The sequence below is a fragment of the Otolemur garnettii genome, unplaced genomic scaffold (assembly GCF_000181295.1).
Source record: "Otolemur garnettii isolate 467f Iridium unplaced genomic scaffold, OtoGar3 scaffold00021, whole genome shotgun sequence".
Lineage (NCBI taxonomy): Eukaryota > Metazoa > Chordata > Mammalia > Primates > Galagidae > Otolemur > Otolemur garnettii.
Window position 1 is genome coordinate 15,513,984 of NW_003852416.1, and position 22,080 is coordinate 15,536,063.

The window sequence follows — 22,080 nt, forward strand, 5'->3', positions numbered from 1 at the left end:
CACACACACACACAGAGGAGACATTCAGAGAAAGATGATTTCCAAAAGAGAATGGGAGAAAAAGTCATTTGAATCCAGTGACAAGATTCACACTGTTATGAACCAAACTGGTTGGATTTCCCCTATTTAAACCTTGCCAGGGCAAGAGATAATTCGATGCTTTTAGTGTAGCTGTGAAGTCTGATTCCCAAAAAGGTGGAGCAGAACTAAACCACAGTGGAGATTCCAATACATAACATAAGAAAAGGGGCCAATTGGTGCTGGATATGCTCCAAGTGCTGTGGCTGGGGTTAGAGACAGGTCTGTTAATACCACACCACAAGGCTGAAGAGGCCAGACTCGGTGCTGAGCAGTGTTATTCTATAGACAGACAATGTGAGCCACAAATGACCTTTTAAATGTTTTAGTAGCCATGCTTAAAAAAGTAAATAGGAAAGTGAAATAAATTTAATATGTTTGATTTAGCCCAATATATCCTAAAATATTATCATTTCATCATGTCATCAATATAAAAACTAAGAATCAATTTTTCATTTTTGCAATCATAGTAAGTCTTTGAAACCTGGTATGTATTGTACAGTTAAAGCACACCTTCATTTGGACAGCACATTTTATTTATTTATTTATTTGCTTACTTTTTATTTCGGGCTATTGTGAGGGTCAAATAACGGGGTCACAATTTTTGAATTTGCTAAGTAGAATCCCTCTTGTGGTTGTGTCCCACACCCAAAATGGACAGCACATTTTAAAGATGTTAGAATCGCAGGTGATGAAGTGAGTCCTGTATTGGACAGTATAGTTCTAACATCACTTTTGCATTCCCCCTTTCTACCATCCCCTTGGGAAAATACCATCCATCCCACAAGATGAAGCTTAGACACGGCCTCTTCTGTGCAGACTTCATCCCTTAGCAGTTGGGAAAGCCTTTCTTACAGTTCCCACTCCACTTTATCGATGATACAATGATAGGTAAATCAGAATTTCTGTGGCTTTTAATGTAATACCTTGCAACAACGATCTGTGTCTATATCTATCTCTTCTATCAGCCTGAGGGCTACTCAATGTTGACTGTGTCTTGTTCACCTGTATGCAGTGAGTGTGGTTCAAAGTGGAGGCCCCAGACTAGCCCCAGGACCTGAGAACTGGCCAAGAATATGGAAAGCTTGCATTAACAAGCTCTCTGCTCTGTTCATGTGCATGTTCAAGATAAGCTCAGGTCTAGTGCAATGGGAACAGCTCTACATGAACTTTAAAATAACCAGTACAATTTTATAAGGGGCCAATGCCCAGGGCCTTTCTCTAGAGACTCTTCATGTATTGATTTGTGGCTGAGCCAGGGTATGTGTGTGTGTGTGCATGCATGTATATGTGTTTGTGTGTATTCTCCAGTGTGTGTATGTGTGCATGCATGTATGTTTGTGTATATTCTCCAGTGTGTGTATGTTTGCATGCATGTATATGTGTTTGTGTATATTCTCCAGTGTGGTTGCGTGTGTGTGCATGCATGTATGTATGTTTGTGTGTATCCTCCAGTGTGTGTATGTGTACATGCATGTATATGTGTTTGTGTATATTCTCCAGTGTGTGTATGTGTATGCATGCATGTATTATGTGTTTGTGTATATTCTCCAGTGTGTATATGTGTGCATTCATGTATACATATGTGTTTGTGTGTATTCTCCTGGTGAATATAACGTTTGGTTTCAGAACTAGAAGCCAAGAACTATGCTGTCTAGTTTTTCTCACCATAGCTTTTAACTTTAGTATTTTTTAATACTTATTTTTTTTTCAGTTTACACAGTGAATTTTTTGGCATACATTGCTATAAATTTGAACAGATACATAGACTTATGTAACTACCACCGTAATCATGTTACAGAGCACTGACATCATCCTAAAAATTTCTCTCGTCTGGGCCTTTCTTGTCAAATACTCTTCCTACTCAGAAAACCACTGATATATTCTTGAAACCTGTAGTTTATTTTTCCCATGGATCATATAAGTGGAATAATATACCATGTAACCTTCTGAGACTAGCTTGCTTTCCTCAGTATGATACACTGAAATTCATCCATGTGGCCCAGTACTGATAGCAGTGACTAGCCTATTTCATGGATGTACCACAGCTTATTAATTCATTCATCCATTGAAGGATATTTAGGTTGTTTCCAGGTTTTGGTGATTATTAGTAAATCTGTTACAGATATTTGTGTATAGATTTCTATGTGAATAGAACTTTTTTCATTTCTCTAGGCTAAATATATAAGAAGAGTGATTAGCTGGATTATAAATCTTATGCAACTTTGTAAGAAACTGCCAATATCATTTTCCAGAGTAGCTGTGTCATTCAGCATTTCCACCAGCAATGTATGAGTGTCCGGTTGCTTCACTTCCTTGCCAGCACTTGGTACTGTAAACCATGGTTATTTTGGTGATTTCAATAAGTGTATAGTGATATATCGTTATGGTTTTAATTTGTGTCTTCCTAATGTCTAATGATGTTGAGCATTGTTTCATGTGTTTATTTATAATCCTCATATTTTCTTTGCTAAATGATCAGTTCAAACTCTTTAACATTTAAAAAAATGAGTTGTCTTTTATTGCTATGAATATTTTATATGTTCTGGTTATAAGTACTTCATTGGATATATGATTTTTAAAATATTTTCTCTGAGTGTTTTAATGGCATACTTGAAGAGCAAAATTTTAAATTTTGATGAAGTCCAACTTGTCAATTTATTGTGGTTTATCAATTTTGCTTTTAGTGACATATCTGAAAACTCTTTGTCCAACCCAAGGACATGAAAAATTTCTCCTATGCTTTCTTCTAAAACTGTTATAATTTTATATTTTGCCTTTAGATCTATGATACACTTTGTGTTAAATTTTACATAGGTTTGACTTAGTTTTTTCCCACAGAGCTGTTCAGTTGTTCCAAAACTACTTATTAAAAATAATATCCTTTCTCCACTGAATTTGTTATGTACTAAAGCCTTTCTCAACTCACTTATTAGTTCTGGAAGCTGTTTCTTATAAATTCCTTGGAATTTTCTACATAGACAATCATGTCAATGAGAATAGCAAGGTGTATTTTCTTCCTTTGCCATCTATATTAATGGTATTTCACTTTTCTTGCTTTATTGCACTGGCTAGCATTTTCAGCGTGATGTTGAATAGGAATGGTAACAGTGAATATCTGTATTTTCCCTGATTTTCAGGGAGAAAACATTCAATATTTCATGAATAAGGTGATGCTAATTGTAGGTCTCTTGTAGAATGTCCTTTATCAGAAGTTTCCCTTTAGTTTTAATCTCATGAGAGGTTTTGCCTGAGTTCATTTTTTTTTCTATCATTAACTAGCTATGTGAATGTGTATAAATTTGAGTTAAACTACCATTTCAAAAAGAAAAGACAGAAAGAAAATATTTGTCCATATTTGGACATTTTTATACTCAAAGGATAAAGATTTGTGCGTGTGTGGATGTGTGGATGTGTGCACACTTATGAGTGTGATGGAGCACTTACCCATAGCACAAAGAAAAGGCCCTTTCACTGCGCATATAAAGTAAAAAATACCCAGATTAGTACAGTTTTGCTATGTGCACTAAATAAAACTGGCTGAGAACCAATTCACTAGGTTGAGAGAAAATTCTTTTAACTATTGATCAAGTAATTTTAAAAAAACCTAGAAGGTGGCAAAGAACTAATATATACTATCCTTTAACCTGAGTGCAGCACCTGACATTTATTCTTGTTATATTTCTGCCTGCTTCCTTCCCCCAGTCCTTGAATTCTCACAATAGGTCATGAAGTGTTCTATGTGATTTGCATTTTTAGTCTCATAAAATTTCACAGCAGTCCTGAAGAATAGGCCTTATTCCAATTTGGACCAAAATTCTCAAACTTTTATAAAATAAGTTTAAACTTAATATAAGACATTCCGTTTTTTTTTTTTTTTTTTTTTAATGAACCTGCTCAGCAGCAGCAAAAAATGTGTCTTAGTCCTGAGTTCCTAGAGCCTGAGAATGCCCTGCCAGGGGTCTTAGAGAGGGGTTCCTGCACTGGGCAAGGATTCAAACTATCTTAGAAAATTTCCTTTCACTCTGAAATACTACTCCCATCATAGATCACACCTTTAAGAGGTCAACATGGGAGGCAAAGTCCAGGCAGGTTATTTTCTGAGACCAGCCATCTGCTTCCCTCTTCTTGTCCTATGAGGCTCCCTCCAACTCCTCCATCTCATTCTCCTCCTGGTTTCTTTCTCAGTAGTCAAATAATATAATTTTGAATTTACTGTGCTGATGATCAATGACATTAGTATATAACAGTATCTTCTTAATTTTAAATAGCTCTTTGGTTAACAAGTAAATTAAAAAGAGTGTGGGTCCTCCCTGCCTTCCTGCCTCATGGACTTACTCCTATTCAAAGATCAAAAGGGACGGAGAGAAGGAAAAGAGGACAGGAGTGAGAGAGGGAGGGAGGAAGGGAAGGAAAGGAAGGGAAGGAAGGAAAGAAAGGAACAAAACAGCAGCGTGCTAGGCATATACTACACAGTAACAAATGCTGGTTGCCCCCTAACTCATTTAAAAATAAAAACAAAGCAAAAAAAAAAAAATATTTCTCCAAATGCATGCTTCTGGCATGCCTCTGTGGTAGGCTTCAAATAGTAGATGTCTCATGGAGAAAGCACATGCAGTTTCACTTAGTGTTTTCAGAGTGATACCCCAATACCAACTGCCAGGTTGAAACACAGTCTCCTTTCACTTAGTTTCCACAATCTTCCTCTTCTTTTTTTTCAACCCATAACCTTGTGAGGTGGGTAAGGCCTGGGCAGTATGCTCAGATCACAGAGGAAGTTACAGCCCAGAGAGGTTGGGGAATTTCTCCTAGACTCAAGGCTAAGGGTGGCAGAGCCCAAGACTTTAACTCAATGGGAGGTGCTAATTCTGCTCCACTTCTAGTTTACCATTATTGAATTATCTGACTCTATCTTCTACCCATGTCTTAAGTTGATTTTATTTTTCTTGGATTTGAAAGAGCTCTATGAGTATGATCAACTCTGGGAAGAGTAAAATCTTTAAATTGTTACAAAGTGATGCTTTTTCAGTCAGATTTTGTGTAAGATGTACACAGCTGCGAAGGACAGAAAAGGAGGTCATATATTTGAAATCTTGGGCTTCTGCTGCTAGTAGAGACCACCTTGTTTGTGGGGACAACGTAGACCTTGCTCACCACTGTGTCTCTAGGGCCTACAACAATGTGAAGGACACAGCAGGCCATCCCTAAACACTTGTTGGATAGATGAGTAAGCAGTTTTATAAATAATGTCCTGGTTACATTTTTTAAGTAAATTTGACCATATAAAAAGTTCATTTTTCAAAGCAAGCAGCCCCTAAAATTTACCACATGGATATAAAATACCATGATGAGTTATGAACATTTTTATTCTAATTAGATTGAAGAGACCAAAGAAATTACTAACAGGAACCTCAAAATTCATCACATTAACTTACATCCCCAGAAAGTTCATTACTGGGGGTTTATTTCAATGAAACACCTCCTCTGGGACAAAAAATCTCTCCCCAACTCTGGGAAATAAGGATGGGTTAGGGTGTAATGAGCTCTGGGCTTTTCATCTTCCCATGTCATTAAAATGCAAATTAGGGGAGATGAGAGACCTGCAGGCAGATCTCCCAGGGCCCAGCCTGGTGGGTGCAGCACTCACATCCATCCGCTGTCCGCACCTCCATGTGCACCAGGTCCTCCTCCTTATCCAGTCCGGCCACTGACCTGGGGAAGAGAGGAGAAACAGAGGCTCAGTGACAGAGACAGCAGACAGCAAGTGGGAAGCACTCAGGGTCAAGTGTTACTCAGAAACCCCCTTTCTCAAACAGGACTGTTCTGTGGCATGGAGACTGGCAGCATATAACCCCTGGCAGCCCTTGCAGCTTAGCTGCCCAGAGTAACTGTCACCTACAGTGGTTACAGGCATGAGTACTGGAGTGCTATGAGATAGTGATTTTAAAAAAAAGCCCTTATGTCTTCCCAGAGGTTCTCTGTTTCCCATGGTCTTCCACGTATCTGCTTGGTCTTTGGTCTTGTTTTATCTTTTCTTTTTCTTTTTTTAAAGATGGGGTCTCAGGCTATCTTCCTCCAAGCTGCAGTGCAGTGTCCCCATCACAGCTCACTGCAGTCTCAATCTCCTGGATTTGAAATCCTTCTGCCTCAGCCTCCCAAGTAGATAAGACTGTGTAGACATGGGATCCTGCTATGTTGCCCAGGCTGGTCTCAAACTCCTTCCCTCAAGTGATCCTCCAACTTCTGGTCACCTGACTAGCCAGGACTATAGGCACATGCCACATGCCTGACTGTCTCCTGGGTCCTATTCCCCTGACTAGTTCTACCATTCCCTCCCCTTCTACCTGCTCATTTTTTCTGCCCTGTCCTACCTTCTAGGAAAGGTGGTTTTGCCTCGGCTTCATCTGTTTGCTCCAAGGTATTCTTTCTCTCTGAGTTTGATCCTCTCTACCCTTTTTCCCTCCTGCCTTGAAAATAACAAATGCTTGGCAATAAACACTCACAAGCTAGTCTTATAAGGACAAAATTCTCCTCGTGACTGAATCAAAGACCTTAAAAGTCTTTAGCCAATAAGCAGAGAAGGAAAACTGAGAATCCCTACCAATAATCACTGTGAGCCTCCGACCCTCCACACATGAAGTCTAGTCTACTATCTTCTGAATTTTATATCTGAGCCAGACCAGAGTAAGACCCATAATGTCAATGGAAAGAGCCAGCACACATAAAAACATCCACGCAGTAAAGATCACTAAAGATCGTATCATCCACTCTTCTGGCAAGCTCTCACTTGTAATCTGTTCATTCATATTTTAAGTACAATTCTAAGATCAGTTTTCTGGTTTTACAGTCCTCAATATGTAAGAGGCATCAAATTATGAGAACCCAGAATTTAAAATGGTGAGAATCTACAGGTGATACCCAGATAGCAAGTGAAATAGAAAACCCATGACAAGCAGACCTAGGAACCCCAAACCCAGCCTTCCACGACACAAATGCTCCACTCCCAACGGCCCCGCACTATACCACACATCAGGGTCTGACATCCACACTGAGAGGCCAAAGGCGCTGAAGGAAAGAAGCAGGCTGAGGGCACCCAGCGCACTCTGCTCAAGAAACTGCAGGTGCAAGTTACAACAAAATGATTACTTCCTGAAGGCTGAGTTTCAGGTACTGAAAAAGGCGATTTACATAAAATACTTCTTCCCCCACAGAGGCTGAATAATGGATTATTTTTCCCATTGATGAATGATACGTTATCTTTTCTTTCTTTCTTTCTTTTTTTTTAGCTCACATGATTCTAGCAGCAAACTCCCAAGGACAGGCATCATTAGTCATATTTGATGGAAGGAGAAACTGAGGCCTGGACAAACTGGCATCTCTCTAACCTTACATAACGACCAGGCCTGAAGTAGAGACTTCTCACCCTTCCCACCAGCAGCAGCTCCAATGTCCTTCCTATCCACCCACTCCCTGCCCCCTTCCTTCTTCAGCTGAGCCTCACCCCTCCTCCCAGGTTCACTGGGCCTCACCCTCCAGCAACCCTTCCCTCCCTCCTTTCACTATAGAGCCCTTTCTCTGCTCCTGGAACACCCTGACGACAATGCTTCTCAAACTTGGTGCTCATGAGAGCCCTGGGGGAGCATTTAAATGGACAGATCCCAGGGGCCCTCCCCCCAGATGAATAAAAACCAAAACATCTGAGGATGAGACTAAGGCATCAGAAATAGTTTCCAAACTCCCAGGCGATTGCCCTGTGCTGCCAGCTTTGAGAATCACTGCTTTGCCTGGCTTAGTCGCATCCCTTATACAAGTGCTAATTCAACTCTGTCTTTCCTACATTAATATAAATGTTAAAGAAACAAGACTCTGTCTTATTTATTGTTAAATCCTTGGCACTATGAGCCTAGTACATATGAGGACATACCTAGGTCCTTATTGAATTTGTAAAACAACCCAAGCTATCTGTGGACAAAATTTCAATGTGAAATTCACTTGAGGACAGACACATGGAGAACTGAGGGTGCCAGGAGGGACTTGGTGGACGCCTTCTCTGCTCTGCGGCCTCCTGTTGCTTTATAGCCAGCTGGTGCCCTCAGGATTAGAGGATTCTCAGGTATTATTCTTCTATCCCCTCCCCCTCGTTGCTGGCAGGGTAACGTGGACAGACTAAGCCAGACTGTGGTCACCAACACTGATTCTAGCAATAAAGGGAATAACATTGTTTGCCTCTTAGAACAAGGCAACTAAACCAATAAAACAAGCCCAGAAACTGTTCCTACATCCAAAAACACCAACTCCAGTCCCATCTATTGAAAATTTTATACATCTTTCAAGGCTGAAAGCAAGAATCCAGTCCTTTTGGAATCCTTCCCTGGTCACTCTAGCTCACATTAATCTCTTTCTTCCACACTTGTAGAGAACTCAGAATGTGGTTCACACATGCTCCACACTTGTATTATTATTGTTCCTGTTGAGTTGATCTTGGCTCACTATATTGTACATCAATGATTTGGGTCTATCCGTGCTTTTCTTGTTGCCTGACTCAAGCTGTGTGCTTTGGGTCAGGCTGGTCAATTACAGCAGTCCATCCCTCTCAACCCCTGAGATATCACAGAACCCAGCCTGGCTATGGTGATCGTGACCTGCCCAGGGCAGCAGAAACCTTCCTCAGGATTTCTCTAACTGAAGCTCACGGGAAAGAATTACCTTTCCTCTCTCGTCACTAGGAGAAATGTTTCGAGCCTGTAAGAAATATCAAGTCTAAAAGAATGACATAGACACACAGAAGGAAAAAAATATTGACAGATAGGGAGAGAGGGGGAAATGAGAAGACAATGGTCACAAGAGAGACACAGAGGAACAGAGACACACAGAGAAACACAGACAGTGGGTGTTCTAGGAGCACACACACACGCACGCGCACACACAAGCGCACACACACACACACTAGGAAGTCCAGAGGCAGAGGTTCACACAAACAGGGAAACACACTGAAATAGACAGACTGCTAGGCACAACTGACGGTCTTTAAATCTGAATCCCTTCATTTCAGAGTCCCATTCCAATTCTGCAGCCTGCTCATACACACAAGTCCACAGGGTGCCTTTGTGAAGGCATTTGTGTATTTATTTGCTTAAGCCGTCGATGACAAATAGAACGATTTTTATTAATAAGCAGCACACCAGACTGCACATTTCCAAGGGTAAGGACCCCAATTATCTTTCTCCAGTATTTGCCACAACACACAGCTCAGGATTAGGCACAGCTTCAGACTAAATGATGGGAGGAAGAGATGCGTATTTCATAGCTTCTCTGCCCCTGGGTCTGCGGGGGGTGGAGGGGGAGATTAAGCTGCTCAGCTGGACAGAGCTGCAGCAAAATAACTTGAGAGTTTGGAGTAAGGAGAACATTGTTCACCACAATCTGAGCCGCAGACCTCAGGAGCACCCTTCAGCCCACAGAGACATGGCACTGCCCACTTTCCGCAGTGTTGGCAGCATGAGCCTTGGACTGGCACTGTTGACATTTTCAGCCAGATAAGTCTTTGTTGCGGGAGCCATCCTGTGCACAGCAGAACATTTAGCCGCAGCCCTCACCTCTACCCCCCTCTGCAGTTATAACAACCCAAAATGCCTCTAGACATTGCTAAATTTCCCCTGGGTAGAGGGAGTGAAGGGTAAAATCACCCCCAGTTGAGAACCACTGCTTCAGCTGGGCACATTTCATTGCTGCATGTGTTCTGAGCTCCCCTGCTAACAAGGCAACAAAAACAAGCACTCGGGATCTGCACATCCTCACCCACTGTGAGCACTAACACAGGCCGCTGAGAAGTCTGAGGACTGCATCATTCTAGAACACGCCAGTCACCAGACCACACCTGACACCATCAGTGGAAGCAATCACACTCCTCATCTCCAAGCCCCAAGTCCTCACTCACTTCTAGAAACCCAATGTAAATAGAGCAAACAGACAAGGAGCCTATGTTTGGGGGGTTTGGAAGGGGGGCAGTTCTAAGAAATAAACTTGTGGAAATGTTTGGGATAATGATGATAAATACTAATGGGAACTGAGACAATCTCTGTGTCAGGCGTGGTGTTTAATGTTTATAAGCATTATCCTAATTAATCCTCAAAATGAGTTTTTAAGGAAGGTACCATTTATCTAATTTTCCTCTGGTAAAATGGGCTGCATAAGAGAGATTAAGTAATGTGCCTAAAGTCACATAATAATAACAGTTCTTAGATACTGAGAGTACTCTCTGTGTTAGGGGCTATTTTTAAATGTAAATGCTGATCTCACTTAACCCTCACATCAACTCTAAGAGTTGTCAGGCATCATTCTTTTTCCCTGTTTTAAAGGAGCACAATGAGCATAGAGAGCTTAAGCAATTTGCCTAAAGTCAAGGAACTAGGAGGCAGCAAAACCTGGACTGGACCCAGGTGGCTTTGAGCTACAAGTTTAACTTCTCCCATAAGCTGTCTCCCTTGGTGAGAGAACAGGAATTGGGCCCAACCTTCTCTCCCAGAGTCAAGGCTCATAATCACCTTGCCCCACTGCCTCCCTCCCCTCATAGGTATGTCCCTTTAAAGAAGCACTGTAAGAAGTATCATCCTGCTGGGCATACATTTGCAATACAAAGACACAAACCAGAGGTCACTCAGATTGATGATGATTAGTAAGAAGAAAATGTTGAGAATAGAAAAAGGAAGCTGGGCTAATGGCAGAGAAATAGTGAGTGGAGACTTTGCAGGGATCTTAAGAAAGACTAGACACAGCTGAGGAAAAATAAATGGCGGCTCGTCTTGACTTTTTTGAGGTCTATGAAAATGGAATAATCTGAGACATGTGGAAGAGGCAACATGACAGCATCATGGGTGCTAGGGAGGGGGCAAGGGCCATGCCTGCCCAGATGTGCCCAGCCGGTTAATGACTCCTCCAGCACCTCTTCTCTCTCAAGCATCCAAGTTCCTCCATGTTTCCAGGACCCAAGTTAGGCCAGGGTCAACCAGAGGGCCAGGAGCAGTACCCAGTGCTGACCTGGCCACAGGACACATAAAGCTGCAATGAAGCACGGATGAATTTGTAAGAATCCTCCTCAAACTGCAAAAAAAAACCAAAAACAAACAAACAAAAAAACACACAACTCCTGGTAAGTTTCTAGAAAGCATCAGATGGTAAAGAGAAATTGTATCAGTATGTATGTGAAATGTAAACAAGTCATCAATTACGCCTTTGTTTAGTTATGTTGTATTCCTAGTTTTAAATAACTATAAAATATTAATAAAATTTTATAGAGCAAATTAAAATTAAGGTATCAAGATCTAAGAAAATCTTCATACATGTTTTAAGATTCCTTGACCATGAACTCTTCTATCACAGGGACTTTCTGAAACCTAAAACTCATGATTGGAGGGGGAAAAAAAGCAAACTGATGTTTTCTGTTGATCTTTCCAGTCTTCTCCTAGAAGGGAACTAGGATCAGGCCCTCTTGTGTAAACTCCCCATCACATTTATACATATATGCCAACCCTGAGTTTTATTTTACACATCTGAAAAGTGGGAATATCATAATATCTCCTCCAGAGAGTCAGGATTAAATGAGCTACGTAGTGAGCCCTTCAAACAGAGACAAACAAGCAGAAAGCATTCTGTAAATTTCAGCTATGATAGCATTATTTTTTCTTTGCAGGGCAGGATAAACCAATCTGCCTTCCCTCCTGCCTTCTTCTCTCCCTTATACCTCAGTTCTCCATTTGTTGAGTGTTTAATAATGATGATGTTGGTCTCGGCACCAGATATGAAACATTTCCACTAGTGTTCAGGTAGGAGTTCAGATTAGGCATCTTCTCCCTTTCTAGATTTACTCACATCGCAAATTCTGGAAGCCAACTTCTGGTAAGAGCTCTTATCACACTGTGATCACCTCTCCTATGTAGAAATCCTTGCACTAAACTGCAATCACCTCCATTTCCCTGTTAGGCGCTCTCTTGACCTCACAGGTTTTTACTGGTTCCAATGCTTGGCACGTGGCAGACACTAGGAAGCATTTGTTGACAGAATGATCACACTGTCCTTCAACCAGACAAACTTCACAAGCATGCTTAGGTCTCAAAGACAAACTCTTCTTATGGCCAAAAGGGACCTCACTTTCCTGCCTATGCCCCAGAAAAAGGTTTATCTTGTAGATTGCTCACCTGGTGCTAAAAAAGGAAAAAGCAAGCAAAAAAAAAAAAAAAAAAAGTCTATACAGACCTGAATAATGTGTGAGGCAGTTCCCTTCTAGGGGTATTTATCGTTAATTTGATAACAATTAATGAGCCCAAAATAGCACAGGATCATCTGAAGTAGACGGTACTTCTCCAAAATTGGGAGCCATTCTGAGTTCTGAGCAAAGACCAAGAACACAGAGAACAAAAGGGAATAGGGAACCACAGTCAAGCCTCCAGGAAGAAACTGAAACATCTCCCGGAACCACACACTTACAGATAGTACAAACAGAAGCACCTGAAAAAGTTCAAGTGGCTTCAGACTTCTCTTTGGCAGCTGAACCCTCTGTGCGAACACACTCTCCAAGTCCTATCAGCTAAAATAGGTCAGACGGGAGCTTCTCGGGAACCATAAAACTCATCCAGGCACAACTGCCCTTGAGAGAGCTGCCCACATCAACCTTTGAAACATCACAGTCACAATCTTATTCACCCCTTTCATTTCACAGATCAGAAAACAGCCTTCGCAAGACCCCAAAGGCATGTCTAGTTTGTGTCAGTGGCCAGAGAATCCAATTTGGAACTTCGTTCTCAGCCTCTTCATAACACAGGGCTGGGCAGGGCCAAGATCTTGTGTGTTTTTCTCTTTTTATGGGCATGAATTCCAGGGCAAAACTTCCCTAGAAATAAGAAAATTGAATATTGGGGTATGCATGAAGAAGGCATTGAAAATAAAATGTTGATAAGGTCATGGTACAAGTGCTTTACAAACTGACTAGACATTCACATTATAAAGTAATATTTTATTAACATTATTCCATCCTGACACATCGTGATTGTATACCTTTACCGGGCACCATGTGCTGTTCTGATATGCCATTTGTCTATGCTGTGGAAAAGTTGACTCTAGCTGATTAACATATTCATTACCTCACATTATTGTGGTGATACATTTGAAATTTGCTTCCTGTTATTTTGAAATATACATTATTATTCACTATTATCACCACTGTAGTTCAATGTATCTCTCCAATTCACACCACAAACTTTCTCCCTCTTAACACCTTTGTTCAAGCTGCCTCTTCACTGCAATACTCATTCTAATCTACCCTCCATGCTCCCTCCTATGGCCCAGTTCAATATCTACATTCCACGAATACTCCTGACCCTGGATGAATATGGAATCTTCTAGGGGAACTTTCCAAAAATATTAAATACCAATGAACAGGCCCCACTCCCAGAAATTCTGGCTTACTTGGTTGGAAGCAAGAGTCTTCTCCTTTTGATTCTGATTTTAGTAGCATCAAAGTCTCCTTGTGGGTTTGCTAAAACAGAGGTGCTGGGCTCTTAGAACCCTCCAAGGTTCTGATTCAGGAGGTCTGAGTGATGGCCATGAATTTGCATTCTTAGGAAATGCACAAGTGACATAATGATGGTGGTCGGGATTCACACTTTGAGAACCACCAGCCTGGAGTAAAGTCCAAGAATCAAAGGCTTTCAGGTGCCCCCAAGTAATAATTTGCAGTCAGATTGCAACTACCTCTCCTTTCCATGGGTCAGTGACATAGGTAAGAACATAAATTCTGGAGTCAAACCCTAGGTTATAGTTTTGGCTCCATCACTTACAAACTATAGGATTAGAGGCTTAACCTCTCTATGCTTCAGATTTTTTCATCTGCACGATGGGGAGATAATGATAATGCCCCTGTCATTGTTTTTATGAGAACTAAATGAATTAAAGGCATGGAGGGAAGAGAGGTCTGCAGTAACACTCTAACACTCTAAACTACACAATGCTTACTAAGGTAAGTGCTCACGTGATCATGAGTGCAACTAAGATTTGTTGAATACCTATCTCTAATGTTCCAGGAATTTTACTATCGTTACATATACCTCCTTTGATCCTCAAACTTTCAGATCAGTAGTATCATCTTTTATCTCTTTTTTTTTTTCAGATAAGGAAATGAAGATTTTGAAATGTCCAACTGCCTACAGAGTGAGAAAAGTGGAGCCTGGATTCCAACACTGTCTTTCCTCCAGTTATTTATGTATCTAATTTTTTTCTCCTTGGCTGCCGTCTTCTTAGAGACAGGCTCTAGATCTGATTAAATTAAATTTTCCACTAGTGCCTAGCACTGTGCCTTGCTCTGCACTTATTAAATATCTGTTGACTAGATGAATAAACACATGAATGAGATGAATAATAACCACCCCAGCAGTATGTTTAGGATAAATGTTGAAAATAGTTCCGTAATATGGCGAAACAGATTTCATTCATTTAATTAATCTCTAGGCAATTAAGAATAAAGTCTTCATTTTATATTATTATGCTGCTATTTTCAGCATTTATCCTCAAAGCAATATTGGATCTGTCAAACACAGTCATCTGTGATTTGCTTGACAAATGTGATCATCCCGCCAAAATGCTGGGGCAGCAGAAACTCAGGGATGGCATCCAGCACAAAGGAACCCTGCTCCTCCAGGGGGCGCTCTGGGCACTTTCCTCCCAAATTACAGAGATCCACCGTCCCCCACCTCTGCCAGCTTCTCCCTAGCCCCAGGTTCATAGATTCTTTTATTTATTTACTTATCTATTTTTTAATTAAATCATAACTGTGTACATTAATGCATTTATGGGGTATAATGTGCTGATTTTATATACAATTTGGAATGCTTACATCAAACTGGTTAACATAAACTTCACCTCACTTAATTATTTGTTAAGACAAATAATTAGAGACAAAGACTCTACTCTTTTTTTTTTTTGAGACAGATTTCACTTTGTCACTCTCAGTAGAGTGTCATGACATCACAGCTCACAGCAACCTTCAGCTCTTGGGCTTAGGTGATTGGTGATTCTCTTGCCTCAGCCTCCTGAGTAGCTGGGACTACAGGCGCCCACCTCAACGCCCAGCTATTTTTTGTTGCAGTTTGGCTGGGGCCGGGTTTCAACCCACTACCCTCTGAATATGGGGCCAGCACCTTACTCACTGAGCCATCGATGCTGCCCTATACTCTACTTTTAATAGACTTGATATGTACCCTTGCATTAGGCACAATAGGTGATGTCCCACCAATTACCCCCCATCCACCTGGCCTCCTCCTTCCCCTTCCCTCACCCTTCTCTTCTGTCCTTCATTCTAGGCTCTAGTGGCGTTTTGTCATTTGTATGAAAGTGTAGGTGATTATATATTGGTTTTATAATAGTACTGAGTACATTGGATACTTTTTCTTCATTCTTGAGATACTTCACTAAGAAGAATATGTTCCAGCTCCATCCATGTAAACATAAAAGATGTAAAGGATTAACAAATTGTTGTATATGTATACCATGGAATATTATGCAGCCATAAAAAAGAAGTTCATAGATTCTTAGGCACAGACCCCCATGCCCTTATCTGGATCTGCCCCTTGCCTGCAGCTGAGTGACTCAGGATAAACCCCCCAACCCACACAAGGTCAAAGAGATTCTCTTCCCAGATTTGGGAATTTATTTGAGAGACTGTCACAAGAGATTTGTAGCAGCTTGCTTTGGATATCTTAAGCTGGTCTGCTAGATAAAAAAGAAAAGCAGAAGTAAGAGACAGTCCTTTTGGGATTCTGGGATGGCTTCTTCCTGAAGTCTAACTATGTATTTCTCTTGGATCCTAATAAAATCTCTCTCTCTCTCTCTCTTTCCCTCTCTCTCTCTCCCCTCCCATTATCTCTCTCCCTCCCTCTCCCTCTCCTTCTTCCTCTCTCCCTCTCTCTGCCTCCCTCTCTCTTCTTAACTTCTTGCAACTAGAAAGTCATCACCAACACATCTGCTATAAAGTTGCTCAGCATATATAAGACTTATATGACACTTGGGTAGTTATTGTCCCTTCACCCTTCTGGTTCTCCACCAAATTAAAAGGTCTACTGACTAGACCAAACTGTGGGGGGCTGTGGGTTGTGACCCATTAGTGGGTTATGAAATATATTTCATGATCACAACCTAAAAATACTTTTATAAAATATAAGAGCATGGAATAGAAAATATCAGAGTACATCTCATGTGGCAGGCTAAGTATTTTTTTCCTATAATTTTTGCTTAACTTATTCAAAAAAGACATAAGTTTATAATGAGTCACAAGTATAACATAATTTGAAGGAAGGAGGGGAGAGAGAGGGGAAAGGAGGAAATGGTCTAATTTAATCTAATTCATTTATAAATTCTGGATGGCTAGAACTAAATCCAGCATTCACATGGAATATTCTTAGGACAAAGCATAGACCTGTCAAGAGGTCGCTTCCAGCAGATAAGGAAGTTAGCTCCACTGAAGAATCACAGTGAACCACAGCCAGGATCATGTTACACACTGGCAGTAGTAATTTTAAAGCTGAGCTTTGATCACTGGGATTTTGTGAGTGTGTTAATGTCATTAAAATCTATGAATTTACCTGAAGTCAGCTGAACAACTGCTCTGATAGGAATAAGACCTGCAATCCCTGTGCAAGTATTGAATACCTACTATGTGTGAATGCTCATGGAGTTTCTAGACAGCGTAGCATATGGCCCATTGGTTTACTGTGGGCTATGGCCTGGCAGAGAGCCAATGAAGAGCTAACATAATTCCTAGCAAGACTGTTTTACATGACACAGACTAAAAGAGACAACCTGTTAATCCTATTACACAGACCACCTGCATTGCAACATTTGCAGAGTGGTGGCAGAAAATCGACAAGTCCCTCTCCCTAGCTCTGCGACTTAGGAATGACTTCTACTACCTACCTCCTGAGCATACACTTTCACGGGTACTTGGGAGTGACACGTACAGGGGCCTTCAAGGAGCCTGCAGTCTGGTTGGAATGTGCAGTGCATCCAGAAGGGCCCCACAGGGATTGGAAGACCAGGGCTAAATCTGAAGACATTCGGGATTAACAAATTAGGGAGGTAATGGTTATATTAGTCAGTTTCACTTAAGCATTCCATATCGTATAACAAATCATCACATTGTACCCCCATAAATGTATACAGTTATGATTAAATAAACAAATGTAAAAAATTAAAAATAAAAGGTCAGGGAAAAGAGATATGAGACAGGATCCAAGGCATGGTGGTGTGAACGGGTATGATCTAGAGGTGGGAGATATGGGCAGGAGTCATGAGAGATTGCTCTGGAAACAGAATACGGAACAACTTGGACACCATTGTAGGCCACCATTCTGTGCTGAGAATGAAAAATTGGTTCCTGCAATTAAATCCTATAGCATCCCTCTAATTTTGTTGTACTGTTAGACAAATTCTTGTGTTTCTGAAGTGTATCCATTTCTATTTCTTTAGAAATGGGATCACAACTATGGTGCATAATGCAAGGGTACATGTAGGATCTATTAAGGATAGAGTATAAATGTCTTAACACAATAATTAAGTAAATGAGATGAGGTATATATTAACCAGTGTGATGTGAACATTTCTAATTCTATATGAAATCAGCACATTGTACCCCATATATGCATTAATGTATACATAATCTATGTGTTTACGATTTAATAAAAACAAATTAAATAAATAAAAATAATAAAAATGAATTTGTAATAGGGTATTGTTTATGCATGCCAGTATTTAGAAAAGTCTACACTTTTGGGAAATTTTGGTTGCCTCTTGAGGGCAGGGACTGAATCACCCATGGTCACTCAGGTGGAACTCAAGCCAGAGGATGACTGGAAGACTCAGAACAGAACATGTGCTCCAGGAAATATCCCAAACCACCTAAACTCTGCCAGGTAAGCAGAGCAGAGAGAGGTATTTTGATCAGAAAGAATTTCTAGAAAAACCTGCATTGAGAAGAAGCATCTTTCTGTCATCCCCTCATCACAATACAAGATCTCTTCTGGGAAGATCGCCATACAAACTAAATAATTCCTTCCACTTCTCTGCACACAGGTACTGAGCACCTACTGTGTGCCTGGTACCAGAAGGAAGACAGGGGAGGGAACTATGGGGGCACTTTCCTAATCAAGTAAGGCCCAGGGATCCTCATTTGGAGCTCCCACACCCTGAACAGCCAGTGCTGCCAGCACCCACCTGCACCTGCCCCGCAGTGGGGACCAGAAGACAGAACATGGGAATGAAAGAGCTGCTTGCTAGGGAGGCCCCTGCACTGGGCAGCTCACAGAGCACATTCATGCCAGCACCTAATATCTTCATCTGAGGAGGTAGACATCATTGCTCCCATTGCACAGATGGGCAAACTCAGAAAGCGGAGTCACTTCAGATCCTAAGCCAGGTGAGGACAGAGCTGAGACTCAATGGGGCTCTGCTGACTCAGGCCGTGTGCTCCTCTTGACAGTGGACTGACTCTCCACAACCACCTCTTAGACAAGCCATAGGCCGGGTGTAATTAGATGCAGGGTTATGTGGTACCCACTAGAAGTGCTGGAGGAATTCAGAGAGTTAATTAAAAAAGGCAAAGGGCATTAAGGAGACAGCTTGGAAGGGTAGGGAGGATGTTCTGTGGAAGTTCTAGGAAAGAAAGAAAAAGGAACCAGGTGTATTTATAGACTAATAATGTGCAGAGGGGGGAAAATGTGCTGCCTCGGGCAATTCTCATCAACTTAATGGATGTCGCCAATTACTGTGGTAACATTTTTAATTGTATCTCAGCTCTGAAGAGAATAAAATCAGAATTTCCTAGTCTTTGCCTCAGGACAGCCAGGGGCATGCATTCTGGTACAACATGGTGTTAAGTGTAGACACACCTGCCCAGAGTCTACACTGACAACCCATTTCCCAGGGAAGCCTTGCTCACAGCTATCCCACCTCCCAGGAAAGCCTTACCTCATACACTGAGGTTAGACTTTGGGTGTGCGATAGTAAGAAAAGGGCAGCTGCCTTATAAGTTCCTATGTATAAATTGGCCTGAAAGATAATGGACAAGCGTATGAGGAAACAGGTTGTAACCATGGGGGACACCCAGGAGGAGGACAGTGTCCCCAAGGACAATGTCATGATTTCTAGCATTTGTGCACTATCTTAGGATGAGTCAGCTCCTACACTAACATAATGCTTATTTAATACTCATAATGATTCAAGTGATTATTTAAATACATCCCCGCTAGATTATAAGTTTCTTGAAGGGAGAGGTCTTATTTGCTGTGTCCTCCTTAGTAATTTTACTTCCTAGCATAAAACTGGGTCTCAATTATATTGTTGAACAAATGATTAAAACTTCTACAAGGAATATACTATTTTTGTCTGCATTTTACCAAAGCGGGACTGGAGGCTCAGATGAGCTAAGTGACTTGTCTAAGTCACTGCACCTAAACAAATGGTAGTTTGTGATTCAAAGCAGAGTCCAAGGGACTTGGCTCCAAAGTCCGCCTGGTGATGCCTCTGCTGGCTGCCCCTGCTGGTGAGGGGCTACTACTCAGCCATAAAAACCAGGATGATCTATTATCTTTTGTAACAACCTGGGTGGACCTGAAGCATTCTCCTAAGTATTGCAAGAATGGAGAAACAAACACCACATATACTCAATACCAAACTGGAACTAGTTGGCCAATACCTATATGCTCATATGGAAGCAAAACTCAATTAGTAGGGGAGAGGGGATGGGTAAATGTCTACCCAACTGGTCATCACACACTTTCTAGGTGAAAGGCACATCTATAACTTTGACTTTAAATATACCAAAGCAAGCTATGTAACCAAAACACATGTATACCCAGAATATTCTAAAATTTAAAAAAAGAGGGAGGGAAGGAAGCGACCAACACTTACTAGTCAGCTATTCTGTGCCAAGGCACCTTATTTCTTTATATGATTAAATCCTAAGAAGGAACCTATGAAGGATGCATTGCCCACAAACTGAAAATGTGAAAAAGGAGGTCCTCACTAAAGGAAAAATCGAGTGATGTGTCCAACATTCCTCAGGTAGCACAGGAAGAGGGAGGATTCCCAGGATTCCACGACTTCACCTGACACAGCTTCCCTAGGCTTCGTGGCTTCTCAGGCAATTACACACAGAGATCAAAGTACATCCTGAAAACATAAGGCACAGAGGAGAAGAAAGTACAAGGGTGTGACTGCCTGTCCCTTCAAACAACCTTTAGGGACAATTTGTGGCACAAGCACTTCTTCTCTGATGTCCCCACCTGAGGCTCCCTGGCAGCCCTTCTCTCTCTGATCTCTGCATCCAGGGGCCCTCTGCTCCTCACTCATGCCTCCTCCTCTTGTCCTGGAAGCTACACAGACCCTCACTTAAGTTTGACCTTGTGGGCTAAAATTCTGGACTCTAAAGTCAACCACCAGCAGCCCAAGAAAATGCATAGGCTCACAGCCAACAGCAGCCAAAGAAAATTAATTGGATGAATAAAAAGATCTCCTTCAGAAACAAGCAAGGACAACCCAGGTGGGGCTACGGAGCAAACCAGCATTAGCCAGTTATGCCTAAGACACCTGTGCCAGCTTTTGGATGCCTTGTGCCTGTCACCATCTTCTAAGCAGGGGATACACGGGTGAAATGCCCTTTTTCCCGAGGCCGGGAAGGGGTCACCATCTAAGTGCACACCAATATGCAAACACTGCCCAGATCACCACATCTAGAACCTGCAGAGAGCTCTCCCCTCAGGGCCAGTCTTCCCCATTTAACAGGCGAATCCTGGCTGATCTGAAATCTAGTCAGCTTCAATTAAAGTCACCACTGGTCCTTTCCTGCCTCTTCCTCACTGCACCTGTGTTCAGGGAATTTTATTACAAGGTGATGACAGTTTAGTGGGGTAGCATGGACTCTACGCTCAGAGAGACAGAAGTACAACTACTGGCCCCAATACCCAACAGCTGCACGGCTGTGACATGCTTCTAACCACTCTGGGCCTCAGAATCTCCAGCCTTGGAAAGAGAATAAAAGCAGTACTCCCTCAAGGGTCGCTGTGAAAATGAAGCCGGATAACACCCTGACTCTCCTAGTGCAGGTTAGGAGAGCTGAGGGCACACTGGCCAATGGTGTCTCCAGTCTTCCCAAGGGATCATCAGTCCTTGACCCCTGACCACTGCCATGCACCCTCAGTCCCATTTTGTCTGCATAGACACTGCTGTAGGCACATATCCCGGCTAAGCGGACAAACAGGCAAAACCACCAGATCCCACCTACAGGATGGGATCCCCTCTCCCCAAAAAAGTTAAAGCCCCTAAGCCCCAGCACATTCCCGAGGTACTAATGCGAGAAAGCCCCAGCCCTGACAACCAAAGTGCAAACTAAGCATGCGGGGCCCTGGCACCGGCTCCTGTGAAGCAGTGCTCACACCTGTGCCTGTCAGTGTGGGAGGGGCCCCCCGGGGGAGAGCAAGAAGTCAGACCCCCCGGGACAATTAAAATTAAACTGAACCAGACACTCTGGAATCCTCTCTTGGGAGTCATTCTGCCTAGTCTGGGGCTGGGGCAAGACCACTTAATCGGCCCTTTTTCATCTTTAATTTCTCTGATTCAGAAAGTTTACAAGATCAATTGCTGAAAGGGCTAATGTGAGGAGATGAGGCAGCAAGTTGCTCAGGGCCCAGAGTCAGCTAATTCCTTAGCTTCAAACGAGAGCCCACAGGGACCCACTTGTATAAAGCCTGAGAGCTCCTCACCTCCCTCAACCGCCCTCCCATCCCAAATCCCCTCTAAATAAAGAGTGAATTGTAACCCAGCAAGAATGGCACATAAGCCTGCAGCAAGCAGCACTTCTCAGGATGGTCAGGCCTGTCTTGTTTAATACACTTACACTTCTGCCTGGAGCAGGGCTCCTGGGGGCAGGGCAGAGTCTGCCCTTCTCAGTCCTCACACCAGGGG

The 22,080-nt window shown here is 42.1% G+C and overlaps 1 protein-coding gene across 1 annotated transcript in view; it reads right to left on the reverse strand.

The window, feature by feature from the left end:
• The window catches only part of SORCS3 (sortilin related VPS10 domain containing receptor 3), a 599,222-nt gene that overhangs the window by 156,533 nt on the left and 420,609 nt on the right, over positions 1-22,080 (reverse strand). Inside the window, exon 6 of the mRNA XM_003787189.1 lies at positions 5,726-5,790. Within this exon, the coding sequence (XP_003787237.1) occupies positions 5,726-5,790 (65 nt within the window). The remainder of the gene's footprint in view (positions 1-5,725; positions 5,791-22,080) is intronic.